General features: G+C 50.5%; 5 protein-coding genes across 5 annotated transcripts; 2 read left to right on the top strand and 3 right to left on the bottom strand.

Annotated features, from left to right (window-relative positions):
- Positions 1-527: 527 nt before the first annotated feature.
- N0V96_002029 (uncharacterized protein) lies at positions 528-1,302 on the bottom strand (the record flags this gene model as incomplete). Its single annotated transcript, XM_053187939.1, has 2 exons — positions 528-1,055; positions 1,153-1,302. 2 exons carry the CDS (start codon positions 1,300-1,302, stop codon positions 528-530), a joined length of 678 nt encoding a protein of 225 aa, XP_053055443.1.
- A 3,351-nt stretch (positions 1,303-4,653) lies between these two features.
- N0V96_002028 (uncharacterized protein) lies at positions 4,654-5,568 on the top strand (the record flags this gene model as incomplete). Its single annotated transcript, XM_065756409.1, has 1 exon — positions 4,654-5,568. One exon carries the CDS (start codon positions 4,654-4,656, stop codon positions 5,566-5,568), a length of 915 nt encoding a protein of 304 aa, XP_065614778.1.
- Positions 5,569-6,610: 1,042 nt separating this feature from the next.
- Positions 6,611-7,312, bottom strand: N0V96_002027 (uncharacterized protein; the record flags this gene model as incomplete). The annotated part of the gene is given in 2 exon segments (XM_065756408.1): positions 6,611-7,292; positions 7,305-7,312. The coding sequence occupies 2 exon segments, from the start codon at positions 7,310-7,312 to the stop codon at positions 6,611-6,613; spliced, it is 690 nt and encodes a 229-aa protein (XP_065614777.1).
- A 1,147-nt stretch (positions 7,313-8,459) lies between these two features.
- N0V96_002026 (uncharacterized protein) lies at positions 8,460-9,179 on the bottom strand (the record flags this gene model as incomplete). The annotated part of the gene is made up of 2 exons (XM_053187943.2): positions 8,460-8,991; positions 9,172-9,179. 2 exons carry the CDS (start codon positions 9,177-9,179, stop codon positions 8,460-8,462), a joined length of 540 nt encoding a protein of 179 aa, XP_053055447.2.
- Positions 9,180-11,543: 2,364 nt separating this feature from the next.
- N0V96_002025 (uncharacterized protein) lies at positions 11,544-15,968 on the top strand (the record flags this gene model as incomplete). The annotated part of the gene is made up of 6 exons (XM_065756407.1): positions 11,544-12,053; positions 12,122-12,242; positions 12,307-12,398; positions 12,515-12,740; positions 12,796-13,122; positions 13,180-15,968. 6 exons carry the CDS (start codon positions 11,544-11,546, stop codon positions 15,966-15,968), a joined length of 4,065 nt encoding a protein of 1,354 aa, XP_065614776.1.
- Between the last annotated feature and the right edge of the window lie 19 nt (positions 15,969-15,987).

Here is a 15,987-nt window from a genome sequence, read left to right as displayed (position 1 = left end):
GTCCAGGAGCACACATGTTCCAGCGGGAGCTGCCGCCGGAACGGATCCTCCCTAGCAATTATGAGTAAGATATCGAACAAATTCTTTTGGGCAACTTGTGAAGCAAATGAGATGGAAATCACTTACAACTTCATTGATAATAAGTGGCGCGACATTCTTGTTGTGAGACCCGGGATACATACGGGTGGCGCCTCGGTCTTCCGTAACATCCACCAAATACCACATAGCATTCAGAAGATAAGGGTGATCGATCGTTTCAGGGGTGAGTCCCATCTGATCACGATGCATATAGATACCAGACTTTGCAGGCCGAGCAATGTTGGCACCCATAGAATGGAGCTTGAACGCATTGCCTAAGAACCAGGGCATGATTGCGTCAATAAGAGGATGATTCAAAAGATCCAAAAACTCATCGCCTTTGTTGGGAAGACTCCTATATAATTTAATCAGTTGGCTGAGTCCAATGCAATTCGCAAGAAGCCTAAGAAATCTTCCAAGTTGAAAGATGCAAAATGTCGGATGTAAGCTTACCAGACTCGTTGATTCGGTTGATCGTCAGCTTGCACATGGGCACCGTCCATGTGAGCTACACCGGCCAGTCGTTCGCCAGCTGCTTGTTCTTCAACAGCAGTCTTGAGAATCTTGACCTGATCCGCCGAAAGAGCATTCTTCACCATTGCGTATCCCCATTTCTGAAGATCGCCTTTAATCTGCTCAACGTCCTCAGTGGGTTCTGGCAGGTCTTGAGCATCCAGCTTACCCGCGGGGACAACGGGCTGGGGACGTCCGCCTGGAGCAAAGCACATGGGAAAGCTTCCGCGACACGGAGGCTTCGCGCGCTTGCCAAAGGCGTGAACAGCGTGCATGCGACCTTCAATGACATCGAGGATGTATTCGGGCATGATAGTCACCGTGACTCCAGGATGAACATTATCTAGGATGTTGTCCAGCAGTGCTGCACTCGTTGATGTAGAATCGATGAAGATAGGAGGACTCAAGTACTGTGATCCGTCCCCCAGGTTGAGCTCAATGAGAGTACCAAGTCCATCAAAGTCCTAGATATTCTATGAGCTATGGCTTAAATACTGTGACTATAGAAAAATGACGACAGTAATCACTGAGTTACAACTACTATGAAATGAATCAACATACTGCCAGCCTTTTCTTGATGTATTCACGAACGCGAGAGGCATTATGCTGAAAAACATTTAGAGGATCGTCTCTGGTTACGTCGTAAGGCTTGCCATCGAAAACAAGTCCAGACGTAAGAGAGCCAGCCGGTGGCGAAAGAGTCGATGCCATGTTGGGTTGTTGAGAAGCAATACTTGAGGTGAAAGTTTTCGAAATTGGAGAAGGTCGGAGCGTTGGAGACTTCTGATGGCGCTCATAGTCTCGCGATGAGCAATGAATAATACTCAGGAAGTTCAGCTCAAACCCACTATGCACTGCATCGATATGTTCTGGGTTGCCCGCACTGTGCATGCCTACATGGGCTCCGCCTTCGGCATCGTAAAAGGTGCCGTAGCCGGCTTGGGTTCACGACTTTGCTTACAATGTCACAGTAAAAGCTCTCCGTTTTGGCCAAGGCTGTGTTGCGCGGCTTTCTGACGAGAAGTTACATTCCCGATTCAAGTTGTGAACTTTTCTGTGCAGGAAAGATGTTGCATGACCCTGCTTGTTGATGATGTTCACCGCTTCACCCGCCGGTCAAGGTTTAAAGGTCCTCTCCACTTTCGATATAAAGTTCTACTTGCAAAGATTAGTGATATGGAGGTCTTAAAATCTGGCTTTTTCTGCACATGCGGGTCTATGAAACAGTGAGGTAGAATAGCTGCCTCGCCGGTGCCTATCGTTTGGGAAAATAGGAGTGTCGATAGACTTAGACGAAATTATATTCGTACAACGAACGAACTTGGGTTGAAATAAACTTTACAGGCGTGCCTCATAATGTAGCATTCGTATTTTTAGTCCCTAACTCCGTAGTGCTAGTCGGTTATATCGGGTTAGCGCCAAGCGGTCTACGTTGCCGATCATCCATGTCCCGGCCAAGGGCTTGGTGAACTCTTCTCCCCCGCAATCGATCCGGTCTCCCGGGGCCAAGCGCTCTGTTCTCCTGAGTCATGAACTCCCGTATCGACCACGGTTCGGGGCATTGCACTTCATACAGCCGGCTACGAATACATTTGTAATAACAACCGGGGTCTATTGTTGCACCACTCTCGGCCGGCCGCCGGTGATTGAGGCAAGGAAGTTACCATTCCTAAATTGGCACCAGGGGTTTCTTCTAGTTTTGACAGCTCACGATTCACATTCGACATGTGAGATGCTTCCGGTCACCATGGATCCCGCAGATACGGGAGGTTCTTCCGACCAACACTACGAAAGCTCACAAGGATGTAGGAGGGAGCACGAGCCTCCAGCAGAAGATTACAAAAGGAGCGGTTAATAAAACTTAGTGACTTATCGACAACCTTTGCGGAGCTTTATGGTATTCGCCGCACGTCATTTGTGCAGGAAAATCATTCCCTAATACGGAATACCCGATTAGATGCTGACAGTTCCACCACGTCGGGACGGAAATAGAGTTCAGGGCCCCAGCTGACGTGTTTGTATTTGTACCTCGACTTCGAAACTAGGGATCCACGTTGAGACCCTGGTTACATTTAGTAGCTCCATGCCCCATGCCAAGTATTCTTATTTCTGAGCTATGACACTACGGAGCATCTTCATTCTTCAGAAGCGAGGGACGCGCTTGCATATCGCGCCGTTAAGTTAGAAGTACATTGGCCTTGTATCGGCGGTGGGAGCGGGGACAGACTTCGGCCCAGGCGGTGTAACCCACTCCTTCCACGGCTGAAGTCGACCTTCTTCTGGGAACGGACCGTTAGGGCCAGGCCCATCCTTCTGATACGGCGCGGGCTCCAGTACGATGAACCGCGCCTCGACACTGTACCGCGTTGGGCAGCCGGGCCGAGCCGCTCCATTTCGAAATGCAGCATGGGGTACAACTGTATGCGGGGCTCATTAGTTAAGGTTTCTTGTCCCTTGGTCGACTAGACCAATCTCGGTGACCACTTGGCGGGCGGTGATATACTCGGGCCAATTAATGATGGGCAACTTACTGTTGAAAAAGCCACCTGGCGGGTGGGTGTCGTACTGTGTCATGATAACAATCTCGTCAGGGCTCTGGTTGCTCATCCAGTACCATCTATGGGCAGGATTCCAAGAAAAGTAGGCGACCTCCTTGGCTGCTTCGTGTGTGATGCGGTCAACCGAGACAACGTCGGCGAGATCGATGTTAGTCCTCGGGTCGCACACGGCGAAGGGAATATCCTCGGCATGATTGAACATCGGGCGCCAAATACTGAATTAAAAACGTTAACCGCGGCGAAGCCAAGGGAGAGTTTTGGTTGCTGCATACTTGATAATTCTCGCCCGGCTTTGGCCTGAGAGAACACGGTGCCGTTCTTCCTCTGTCAAGAACAGCGAAATCCTGCTCCAGGAACTGGCCACAGTATTATCTGTGGGCATGGTTCATATTAGCAGTAGAAACGAGAAATTTGCCGATAGGAATAATGAAGATTTTCTTACCCAAGTGGGCGAAAGGAAGATGTCCTGTGCGGCCTCCTTTCGAACGCGCATCTCGAAACTGATTGTAGGTCAAGTGTGGTTAGCAAGTATGATACTGGCTGGCACCTGATGAAGGCTTAGGCCATCCAAACTGGAGGAACTACCAACATTGGCATTAATGGGGAAAATCTCGTCCGTGCCCAATCGAGATTTCCTGTGAATTATCAGTGTCTCCTTCGCTCTTTGGTTGTACCAGACAGCTACGGCCCACACGTACAAGAATTGAACCATCTCTTCCAAATAAGGCTTGCAGTCATCCGCTCCAGTCATATTTGAGAGCTCTTTGGACTTATTCTCGAGGAAACAGAAGCCGTTCTTCTCAATAGTGGGCTTGAAATCCGGTAACGTTCGTATGTCGGTCAGATTGAGCTTCCATTGCACACTCGTCAATATCGTCTGTCTAATTCTCCAACAAATTTTGCCTTGAGCTTACTTCCATGTCTTTCATGGCGAAGTTCGACTTGGGAAACGACTGCCCATCAGGGCCATCCCAGGAATACGGCTTCGCCGTTTTGTGGAGATCAGTTCTCTCAAAGAATGCGGTGACTGCTGCCATGATTGTTAATGGTGGCTGAAAGGATAAATATGCGGAAGCGGTTGCGTGTTATAGAAGTTTGTTCAAAGAAGGGATCAACGGTGCCATCTTCGATGAGAGGCGTCACGGAGCGTACTTATGCCCACCTCAGTGCCGAGCTTGTCATAGACTGGTACGAGGTAAACAGCGTCGTAAAAGCACAAAATGATATGATTAGACAATTGTCCCTAGGTGCAGGGGATAGGGGCCGAGCGGGGAATCCAGGTCGGGCAGATTTGTGCGCTTTTTCGCTGCCGTCTCAATGTCAGATCGCAGTCCCTGCCCTCTGTCACCTCAAAACACCGGCCCGCCGCAACCGACGGCCTCTTGCGATATTATATCAACTCGACTCGGGCGAGACTCCCTCAGCCGAAAAGCCGAAGCACTACACCGGCACCGTCACATTCTCACTATATTCTAGTAGGTGCAAAAACAGCCTTCCTTTCAAGATGTTATCTTTTTCATCATCAGCCGGGCTGTTTTGCCTTGTGATTACGTCATGGATCGTGACAGTCGCGATACTGCGCGCCTTTTACAACCTCTTCTTCCATCCACTGGCAAGATATCCAGGTCCACGACTGGCAGCTATCACCCCACTGGTTCATGTCTACCACTTCGTGAATGGCGATGCTGTTGGTTGGCTCGATAAGCTCCACGCAAATTACGGCGACGTTGTGCGCGTCGAGCCTGGCCGTCTGAGTTATATCACTCCTCAGGCTTGGAAGGACATTTACGGACATGCGACGGCCACTCGCAAAGCCAACTCTAAAGAGAGAAAAAACAGCAAGAATCTCTTCTCCAACGGGAGTTACTCCATTTCGTCCGCTCATGGTCCCGAGCACCAGCGCCTACGCAAAATCTTCAGCAATGCGTTCAGCGACCGAGCCATCACGAAGCAAGAACCTATGCTGGCGCTATATGCACAGCAAATGGCCGAGTTGGTCCGTCGGAAGATCTCCTACGAGGAAACATCTCCTGGAATTGCTGTCGTGGATGCAGTCCAGCTCTTCAACTTCGCTACGTTCGACATTATGGCAGATCTTGCATTTGGCGAGTCACTAGGCTGCCTCGAAAACGGCGGATCAAATGCTTGGGTTGACGCTGTCCAAGTGAATTTCAAGCGAATGATCGTTAAAGCAAGACTGAGGCCTTACCCGATAATCTCATACTTGTGGCACCTTTTCCAGCCGGAACAAGACAAGAAGGCTGCTGCTGTGCACGTTCAGAGCTCGCATGAGCGTGTCACGAAAAGGCTGGCCAAGGGCGCTGATGCCAGGAACGATATCTGGGGACTCGTTCTCAAGGCAGAGGGTCCAAATGCACTGACTCGTACCGAAATGAACAACAATGCCAACAACTTGTGAGTTGCCCCTTGTACCTATCTGGGTCAATGCATAATGGTTACTGACGCACGCGGTTCGCCTTCTCCTGCTTATAGCATGATAGTTGGCACTGAGACATCTGCGACAGCGCTGAGCGCTCTCACATATCTTTTGCTAAAGTGTCCGGGAAAGCTTGAACGACTTGTCCAAGAAGTGAGATCGGTTGGCGACTCGAGCCAGCTCAAAGGCGACGTTCTCAAAGACTTGCCATACCTTCAGGCGTGCCTCACCGAATGCCTCAGGTGTATGAAGAATTGCCAGTCTCTCATTAACATGAATCACAACTGACGAGTCATTCTAGTACATCCTCCTGTCCCGACGGGTGGTATGCGTGTCATTGGTGAAGGGGGCAACACCATCCTCGGTCATCTTCTCCCCGAAGATGTGAGTATCACCTTCTTCAGTACCAACTCATGGCTCTTTTTATGAGGACCCTTTACATGGCTAATTATGTTTATATTCAAGACTAAAATGTCGATCGCGACCTGGACTGTCTTCCGTATCCCTCGGTACTGGAAAGATGGCAACAAGTTCATCCCCGAAAGATGGATTCCAGATGAGCGTGGGTACGATGAGTACCACACATACGACCAACATAGTGTGTTCCAGGTATTTGGGACCGGTCCGCGCGCTTGTATTGGCAAAAAGTAAGTTTTCCGAACGTCTCTTGAAAGGCAATACCACCACATCGATACAAATGAGCTGACCTATTGGATCAGTCTTGCGTTGCAGGAAATGCGGCTCTTATATGCCACCTTTCTGTTCCATTTCGACATGGAATTATGTTCCGAAAGTGACCGATGGATGGAAGATCAGAAGTGTTGGACTTTATGGTTTAAAGATAATCTTCAGATTCGGGTTTCCCATAGGAAAGACGCATGAGGTCACTCTTAAGAAATGTAGTTCATTGTTCACGCAATACATCTGAAAGTGACGTCGATTCAGAATTTCGGCTTAAGTGAGGTGTATGAGGTAAATCTCATCGTTAAATACATTAGGAACGGATTCAATTGAGTAAGGCGAACTAGTGCATGATGTCCTTTTTACCCAGGTGTCGAATGTGGTTCGTCATCTTGATAATATCCTCCCTTTTCTGAGGAATATGATGTCCTCCTTCAAAGTTGATAACATGAGCGGCCTTCGAGGAGTAATGCGTGGCAAGAGTATTTCTCGCCTGTCCCAAGTTACAGTCCTGACTCCCATGAAGATGTAATGTAGGCACCGAAATTTTGGCAATGTCACCGCCCCCTGACTTGTCGCGGATATAATCTGTCGCGACATCACTATAAGCGCAGCAGACCAACACTCCAAACTCCAATCGCGGGAGCCACGGCACCAGTCCCACCTCCTGCTCCCACAGCAAGACCGTACTCGCTAGTCCGCCCTGCGAGAAGCCCAAGACGCCAACAATTTTGACGTGCTCGTTCTCCAGCTGCCAGTCCTGTACCGCCATCTTGATAGCTTCGTTGAACACTGCAACTTCGCCTTCGGTGTCGGTTGCACCCTTGCGAAACCAAGAGTAAAACGACTTCATTCCGGCAAAGAAGGGGAGAACATCTGGGCCGGGGACGGCAACGTGGGGTGCGGTGGCAAACACGAACTCGAAATCCTCTTTGAGAGCTGCACGGAAACCCGCGAGCTGGAAACGGAATATGTCGGGTGAAGCACCGCCGCCATGAATACAGAGAATGGCCCGCGATGGTGACCTTTTCAGTGACGTGACCATTGCCACTGTGATTTGACAGGTATTCCTCTGCGTATGGGTAGAGAGGTGAGGCGGAGACAACAAGCCCTGCCTTAGAGTGTATAAGATTTACGAAAATAATGCAGTGAGCGAGTTTGGTGGGTAAGGTCTTTTGGTGCTGGAAGTTTGAGTGGCTCAGTAGACAGGTGAGGAGAGCAATGTTGGGGAGATATTTATGTGCCCCGATGAGTTTATTGTATCAGATGAAAGAGAGCACAAGCCCACGAAGGCTTTCAACAAGGTACCTGGGCCGATTTCAGCGGGTCCAAGTAGATTTGAGGACGAGAGCACTGAATAACTTTCTCCCCCGACCTTATCGCATCTTACAGCTCGGCTTGATGACCTTGGCCCGCAGACATTGAACAGTTCGCCAGAAGATTCCCAAGTTATGATTACTACTCTGCTTGAGAGAGGCTGGCAGGGCCAGATCGCTCCAATATGCTCGCCTACTTAATTGTCTACATATCAAATTAAGCATTCATGCGTACAACTACTTTCTCTCCAGAGAGGACCTTGTTTCGGACCATTTCCATCCCCGCCAGAATTGCCTCGAATCCACCATCTAAAATACGAAGCGGATGATGTTGCAAGTTTCCTTCGTTGATCAATTTCTCCACAGTCTCCCAAACAGAGACCCCAAAGACACGCAGTTCTTCTGACGGATCGCTCTTATAAGGCTCGGGCCAAGTGCATCCTTCGCCAAAGATCCTAGGACCGACTGTGAAATCTGCGGTGACAACCTTTCGAGTCGCAGCGTGCTGTTGCCAAGGGTCAAGAGACACGTATTTCCCGCCGCCTCGTCCGATAGCAGCGTAGCAAAAGGCTGTAGACTCAACGGTCGTGATGCAGTCCAAGGCATATTTCAGGTTCCCTTTCGTATATGCTTTCTAATTGAAGGACGAACAGTCAGCTATCAGTTGCCTTACGATGACGCAACATGGAGCTTTGCGTTACAACTCACAATCTTTTTAGCCAACTCTTTATCATTGCGATCGAAAACCTCTACAGCCTGGTTTCTTCTCGCCAGGTCGAAGTTTTTCGGGGAACAGATAGCGATCGGATCGAGACCGGAACTGTTCACGACGACTGCGTCAGATCTTTTCTCAAAGACATTGGTGGATGATTTGACTTACAGTTTCAGCATTTGCATGGCAATCGTCGCAGTTGCAGTACTGGCCCCATACACCAAGACATGGGCAGGCTTCGCAACTTCTTGACCAGGCAGAGGCAAGCCAAGTAGCTTCATGGCGATTCCGGCGGTGCTCACGCCTACAGGCAGAGATGCAGCAGCTTCAGTGCTCCAAGACTCCGGGACCTTTGTCCACATCTTACCACGGGTCACGGCGTACTCGCAGAACGCACCACGCTCAGGTGTGGTTCCGTACATCTCGTTCTGGGCACCAAAGACCCTGTCGCCAACCGTGATGTTGTCAACATCATCTCCTACAGCGACCACAGTTCCCGCAAAATCTGCACCTAAGATGCCGAACTTTGTCGCAAAGGCCCCCCTCATCTTGGTATCACTCGGGTTGAGGCCAACGGCCTCAACGCGAACCATGACTTGGTCCGCTGGGATCTTGGGACATGGTGCCTCATCCCAAATGACGACCTCATCTTTGCCATTAACAACAATGGCCTTCTGGGTCGTCGGAGGGACAAAACTTTGATGCGAAAGATTGCCCATGCTGAAGCTTGTCGATGTTGATTTGGAGAATTAGCCTGGAATACCTCGTTTACCTTGTCCTCTGTCTCTGATTCATACCCGTTCGACAACGTCCCCTCACTTACCTACCAGAGAGTCCTCTCCATTGGCATTCTTTAGACAGTCTCAGTTCGTTCACCCACTCATCCACTTTACCTAAACTTGTAATCCTCAACCAGCCCAACTTCTACAGTCTCCCTGGATCGGGAACGCCGCTCCTTCTCGCTAGAACCCTCGGACTTTTACAAGAGAGTATGTAGTCGGTGAGATACAAACCCATTACCCGGATGGATACGTACAGCCGTACGGGCAGACACCCTCGCAAATCTGGGAAAAGCATAACCGGCTGTACCACACATTTGTGGACACGGGGACTCGTGGAGATCACAATAAGTATGGCCGTCTCCTGTACTCCGTAGTCGGTAGGCTGCATCCATAGAATAACGGCTCAAGGAGTTATGGATCCGAATGGGGCCTCTGTGATCTGGATGCAAACTTTGTTTTGACTTTCCTAAAGTGTAGCCTGAATACGTTTTTACCTTTTTGTTGGGCACATTCACGTTACTACGGATACTTCGTAGATGCATCGATCTGATCCCTCCCCTGTTCGTCCAATTCCCAGCCGAGGCCATCCTTGATGATGAAGACAAATCATCGCGGGGTCATTGAAGTCCTGTTGCTGCTGACTACTGAGTAGCTTGGTATGATGTTCTTTGTTACAGCGCCCCTATTCTGATGCATACTACTCTTTAACTTTGCAAGGACCCTAAATCTAGGGTCCATCGAGGACATCTTGAACCTATCAAGTATAGTGTGGAGATATCAATACAAGAGTTTCGGTTGGCTCCGCCGATTATCATGGTAGCGGGATCCTTTCACCTCCACCTCTAAGAATGCCCCAGTTGTTCGAGTACCTGTACTTCTCTGCCCAGGCAATGATCGCATCCCAGTCCTTGCACTGGTGTTGATAACCCCACCCCGTCCCGACCTGTTCGTTGTACTTGCGCCACTCGAGCGTCACATCCGCATTACACATGATAGTCTGTCGTAGGTAATCCCAGCAATGATTGAGATGTTCAGAATTCCAGCCAGGATCTGTGGGAAACTCCCTTTTTGCCGCCTCGTTCTTGTTGAGGCGGCCGATAAGCTCATAGTATGCGTCCATAGTGCTGTACTGTTATGGGGGTAACGTTAAACCGGGGTCAGCAGCGATTCAGTCATCTGGAGAGGCGGGGCTGTGTGCGAAAGGGAGATTGAAGCTATTCGGTGTGACGTACAAGGCAATGGAGTTGATGAAAGACCGATGGATACGCGCGGTGTTCTGGAAGTGATTGATTCAGCCCCGGCAAGTCAGGTAAAGCAGTCTCATTCTTGACCGTAACCCAACCTCGCCCAACTATTGTCAGGTGTCAGCAGTCTGTCGGTTTTCAGACGCAAGGCTAGTTGATAGCCTCCTTGCACGGTCAACCCGGGGAGGGGGAGGGGGCACTTACTCGGCAGCAAGCTGTTCCACGCCTCAATACTTTCAGGGTTTGGAGGCTGGCCGTATAGTTTGTTCCCATGCAAAACCTTTTTCACAGGGACTTATGATACCAAAGTTAGTGTCATATCAGTTATCAAAACAACACGTTGTCTGGTTTGTCTAAACATCCACGCTTCTTTCTAATCATCTTTGTGACTGCCCAGGCAGAGGAGATGGGGTCAACGTACTCTGGGGTGGAAACCACTCTGGTTGCGCTGGGTAAATAACCGTTGCAGGAGCCTCGGGGAGATAGAACGTCGGACCGTGAAATGTGACGAGAATCAAGACCGCCGCAATGGAGATGGCATTCGAAAGTGATAGGATAAGAACGATCAACTGAGAGCGCGGCAAACGACCAGTGGCCCCGGTGGGCCGTCCGCCGTCACAAGGTTCACGAGAATGGAGTAGGCCGGCATTTTCGTCCTCCGTAGTCGAGAGTCTCGGTGTATCAACCATGTTCGTGCCGTTCTCTTCGTTTGAGAAGTCCTTGGCGGATTTCACCATCGTGCTTCCCTGTCGTCAGAAGTGGGTAGTTTGAATGGGGGATATGTTAGTTGTCAGTCTGTCTTCAGAAGTAGTAGGTGTTTTTATAACCGTCTCAGTGGGAAGATCTGCTCGCATTAGGTCAAATCAGGTAAATTCACCGTGGCTAGAATGTTCCTTGCACGCAGACCATACCCGCAGCAGGGTCCCCTCTCATCACATTTGACTGAGCCACATTCATGTACAGTGTTTGGGTGCACTGTAGCACTTACATCCCGATAGAGGCCTTCAAGGCAAAAACGAGATGCTCCGTCAGATTTACCGGTCGACGAAGTCAATCGGAATTCGAGTCACGGAGCTTAAGAACTCATGATAGAAGTCTCTTGTTATTTGAATCGCAGAATGTTTTCTACTTAACTCGTGCTCCTCCCACTCGCTGACTCATTGCTTCCGAGATATTCATCCAAGTCTTTCATTTCGGCTTTTTTCCGATCATTATCAGCGTCATGTCGCCGAACGAGCCCATTGTTGTTGTTGGAAGTGCATGCCGGTTTCCGGGCGGTGTTGATAGCCCAGCAAGGCTATGGGAACTCTTGAAAGAACCGAAAGACTTGCAATCTGAAGTTCCAAAAGAGAGGTTCAACATCGACGCATTTTACCATCCCGATGGTTCTCACCATGGGAGAACCAATGCTCGCCATGGATACTTTCTCGACGAGACACCCAGGGCTTTTGATGCGTCGTTCTTCAACATCCAAGCCGGCGAGGCGGAGAGCATAGATCCGCAGCAGCGGTTGCTTCTGGAAACTACCTATGATGCTGTAGCCGCGGCTGGATACGGTCTACATGATCTTCGTGGCTCTGATACCGCAGTTTACATCGGCTTGATGACGCACGACTTTGAGCTTGTCAAAGTCAACGACATAAGCTACAGCCCAACGTACTTCGCCACGGGTGCCGCCACAAGTATCGCGTCGAACCGTTTGTCATACTTCTTTGACTGGCATGGTCCAAGTGTAAGTCATGCTTCATAGTTGAATCGACGGCTGCTATGTCAATGTTCTGAAGCTAATCATGGTTACAGATGACTATTGATACTGCATGCAGTTCCTCTCTAGTGGCGGTGCATCTTGCGGTGCAACAGCTGAGGAGCGGATCGAGTAAGATAGCCATTGCAGCTGGCTCCAATTTGATCTTGTCACCAAGTACGTGCACTATCTTTATTGGAAGATGAATGATTTGGAAAGACTCACACTGCATCTTTCATAGTGAACTACATCACGGAGAGCAAGCTGAACATGCTTTCACCCACGGGTAGGTCCCGAATGTGGGATGCTGCAGCCGATGGGTACGCGAGAGGTGTAAGTCTTATCCTCCTCTGCCTATTGTACACGACCTATGAGATCATGATCGCGGAATAAAAGATTGACTCGATTATCGAACTTTCACTGACAATGCATGCGATGTTCATCAACAGGAAGGTGTCGCTACTGTGGTTCTGAAGACGCTTAGCCAAGCACTGCTTGACGGCGACTCCATTGAGTGTGTCATCCGTGAAACGGGCATCAACCAAGACGGACGCACAACCGGCATCACGATGCCGAGCCACGTTGCTCAAGAGACCCTCATTCGCGAGACTTATGCCCGGGCTGGTCTAGATGTTGCGCAAGCTGAAAATCGCTGCCAATTCTTCGAAGCCCATGGTAGGTACCAAGCATGAGTCTATAATTGAAACGTTTGCTCACCCCTAACTCACAGGAACGGGAACGCCAGCGGGTGATCCTCAGGAAGCTGAAGCAATCTCGAAAGCTTTCTTCGGCAGCCAGGATAGTGCAAACAGTGAGCGCTTGCTTGTAGGAAGTCTCAAGACTGTCATCGGCCACACCGAGGGCACTGCTGGTATTGCCGGGTTGTTGAAGGCCTCACTTGCTGTACAGAATGGCGTTATTCCTCCAAACTTACTGTTCGAAAACCTCAGTCCCAAGGTTGCGCCCTTCTACAAGAACCTCTCTATCACGAAAGAGGCCCAGCCGTGGCCAGAACTTAAGCCTGGTCAACCGCGCAGAGCGAGTGTAAATTCGTTCGGTAAGCTCTCCATTCACGCCGGGTCTAGACGTCCCGGACAATGTTAACGAAGAGAAGGTTTCGGTGGCACCAATGCCCACGCTATTATTGAGGAGTACAAGGCCTCGACTTCAAGCACGGAACCGACGTCGAAGCCAGAATCTCAGACTATTTCAACAGCATATGCCTTGCCTCTCGTACTTTCTGCCAAGTCAGAGCGTTCCCTGAAGAGCCTGATGAAGCAGACTGCTCAGTTCATCAAATCCAGCCCTGATGTCGACATGCTTGATCTCTTTTGGACGCTCCTTCGCAAGCGATCCATTCTACCTTACCGCCAGACTGTCGTCGGATCTTCCAGAGAATCTATCACACTCGCGTTGGAAAACGCCATCTCGGAAAACGCCAGCTCAGAGCCCAGCTTGCGCTCCTTCACCACCAGCCAGGAGAAGCCTCGTCTTCTGGGTGTGTTCACTGGCCAGGGTGCTCAATGGCCCGGCATGATGAGATCGCTCATCCCGGCGATTACTCATGTTCGCGACATCGTGGCTGAGCTTGATCACTCGCTTCAGACGTTGCCCGCCGAATACCGCCCTTCTTGGACCTTGTACGAGCAATTCTTGCTCGAGGATGAGGCCTCCAATGTTACCAAAGCCAGCTTTTCTCAACCGCTCTGCTGCGCTGTACAGATCGTTCTGGTGCGGCTATTGGCAGCTGCTGGTGTTGAATTCACCACGATAGTTGGTCACAGTTCAGGCGAGATAGCTTGCGCTTTCGCTGGAGACTTCATCAGCGCCTCGCAGGCCATCCGCATCGCTTACCTCCGAGGCCTCACATCCAAGTATGCAAGCTCCCCGAACGGAGGTGAGGGAGGGATGCTTGCGGTAGGAACTTCTTTAGAGGACGCACAGGAGCTCTGCGAATTGGAAATGTTCCAAGGCCGCATCTGTGTTGCTGCCAGCAACTCGCCAGACAGCACCACCATTTCCGGTGATGCAGATGCCCTTGCAGAATTGCAGACTATCCTGGAGGATGAGTCCAAGTTTGTCCGCATGCTCAAGGTCGATAAGGCTTACCATTCACACCACATGATCCCTTGTTCGTCGCACTATATCAAGGCTTTGAAAGACTGTGACTGCGATGTCGCTGATGGGGCCGGTTCTTCAGTGGCATGGTACTCCTCTGTGCATCAAAACAGACGCATGAAGGCAAGCGACGTCACCGCCGAGTACTGGAATGACAACTTAGTCTCTCCTGTTCGCTTCATGCAAGCTGTTGAGGCCGCCGCGATCGAGCATAAATCCCTCGATGCCGCCATTGAGGTGGGCTGCCACCCAGCTTTGAAGGCACCTTGTCTAGCAACCCTGAAGACTGTTCTCTCGGAGGAAATGCCCTACACTGGCTGTATGCAGCGTGGTTCCGATAACGTTCAAGCTTTTGCCAGTGCTGTTGGATATCTTTGGGAACGCCTGGATCTGAATGCCATTGACCCTGACAGCTTCATCACCAAAGTGATTGCGCCAGGAAAGAGTCTTCGAAGCCTATCCAAGGCCCTGCCACGGTACCCCTGGGACCACAGCCGGACTCACTGGAACGAGACACGCGCGATCAAGGCTCATCTCCACGGTCAAAAGCCTCATCTCCTTCTAGGCTCCCTCTCAGCCTCAAGCACCGTTTCAACATCGCAATGGCACAACACCATACGGCCTAGGGACCACGAGTGGTTGCAAGGTCACGCGCTTCAAGGACAGGCTGTGTTCCCCGCTGCTGGATACATCGTTATGGCAATGGAGGCTGCTCTTCAGATGGCTGGGGGACGCTCCGTTCAGCTCCTCGAGGTACTTGATATGAGCATTGATAAAGCTGTTACTTTCGAGGATGAGAACAGCCCGGCAGAGCTCATCGTCGCGGTGGACACCATTGTCTCTCAGCCCGACCAGATCAAGTTCAGCTTCACGATTGACTCTTGTCTAGCCAAAGAATCAAAGCCGTCGACATCTGCCACCGGTCAGCTTGTCGTCACATTCGGGGACTCTTCTTCAAATGTCCTGCCACCCTCAAACGACGATCCCCCGCACCTTACGACAGTCAACATCAAAAACTTCTACCGTGAACTAGATGAGCTTGGTTTCGATTACAGCAAGGACTACCGCTGCATCTACAACCTTGGGCGCGCAGATGCGAAAGCCACTGGCGTCATGGCCTTCCCGCGTCTGGATGATGGATCTCGTCCGATCGTGTTGCATCCAGCTTCTATGGACTTGGCGTTCCAGACCATCATGGGTGCCTATTCAGCACCAGGAGATAAGCGCCTGAGATCCATCTATGTGCCTGTTCACATTGACCGAATCAGTCTCGTTCCCGCGCTCTGTGCTTCTGTTGCCGAATCTGATTCAGCTCCTATTGTTCACTTCAACACGGAAAACACGTACGACAAGGGTGACGTTTTGGCTGGAGATGCCACGGTCTTCTCCTCAGGCGAAGATAAACAAGTTCTCTACCGCATCGAGAACCTGCTCTTGCAGCCACTATCCAAGCCATCGGAGGCTGAAGATCATAAAGCCTTCACCAAGACAGTATGGGGCCCCTTGAAGCCCGAAGCACTCCTGGACAACCCGGACCTCTGGGCTACTGAGCAGGACAAGCAGGTGATCCCCATCATTGAGCGTATCTGCTATTTCTATATGAAGGACTTTGTCAGCCAGCTCACGGAAGAAGACCGCGTCAACGCTACACTGCCTCACCAGAGATATATCTACTGGAATGAGCACGTCTCGGCCAAGGTGAAGGAGGGAACCTGGCATGAGTGGTATGATCCATCTTGGGAGTCAGATACGCGCGAGCAGATCGAGCAGTTGGTTGTAGAGTAAGTTTTCCAACAGTACTCTA

This window comes from Colletotrichum fioriniae (assembly GCF_027942845.1).
Source record: "Colletotrichum fioriniae strain IMI 355084 chromosome Unknown scaffold_2, whole genome shotgun sequence".
NCBI classification, from domain to species: Eukaryota; Fungi; Ascomycota; class Sordariomycetes; order Glomerellales; family Glomerellaceae; genus Colletotrichum; species Colletotrichum fioriniae.
This window is presented reverse-complemented; position numbering and strand designations above follow the sequence as displayed.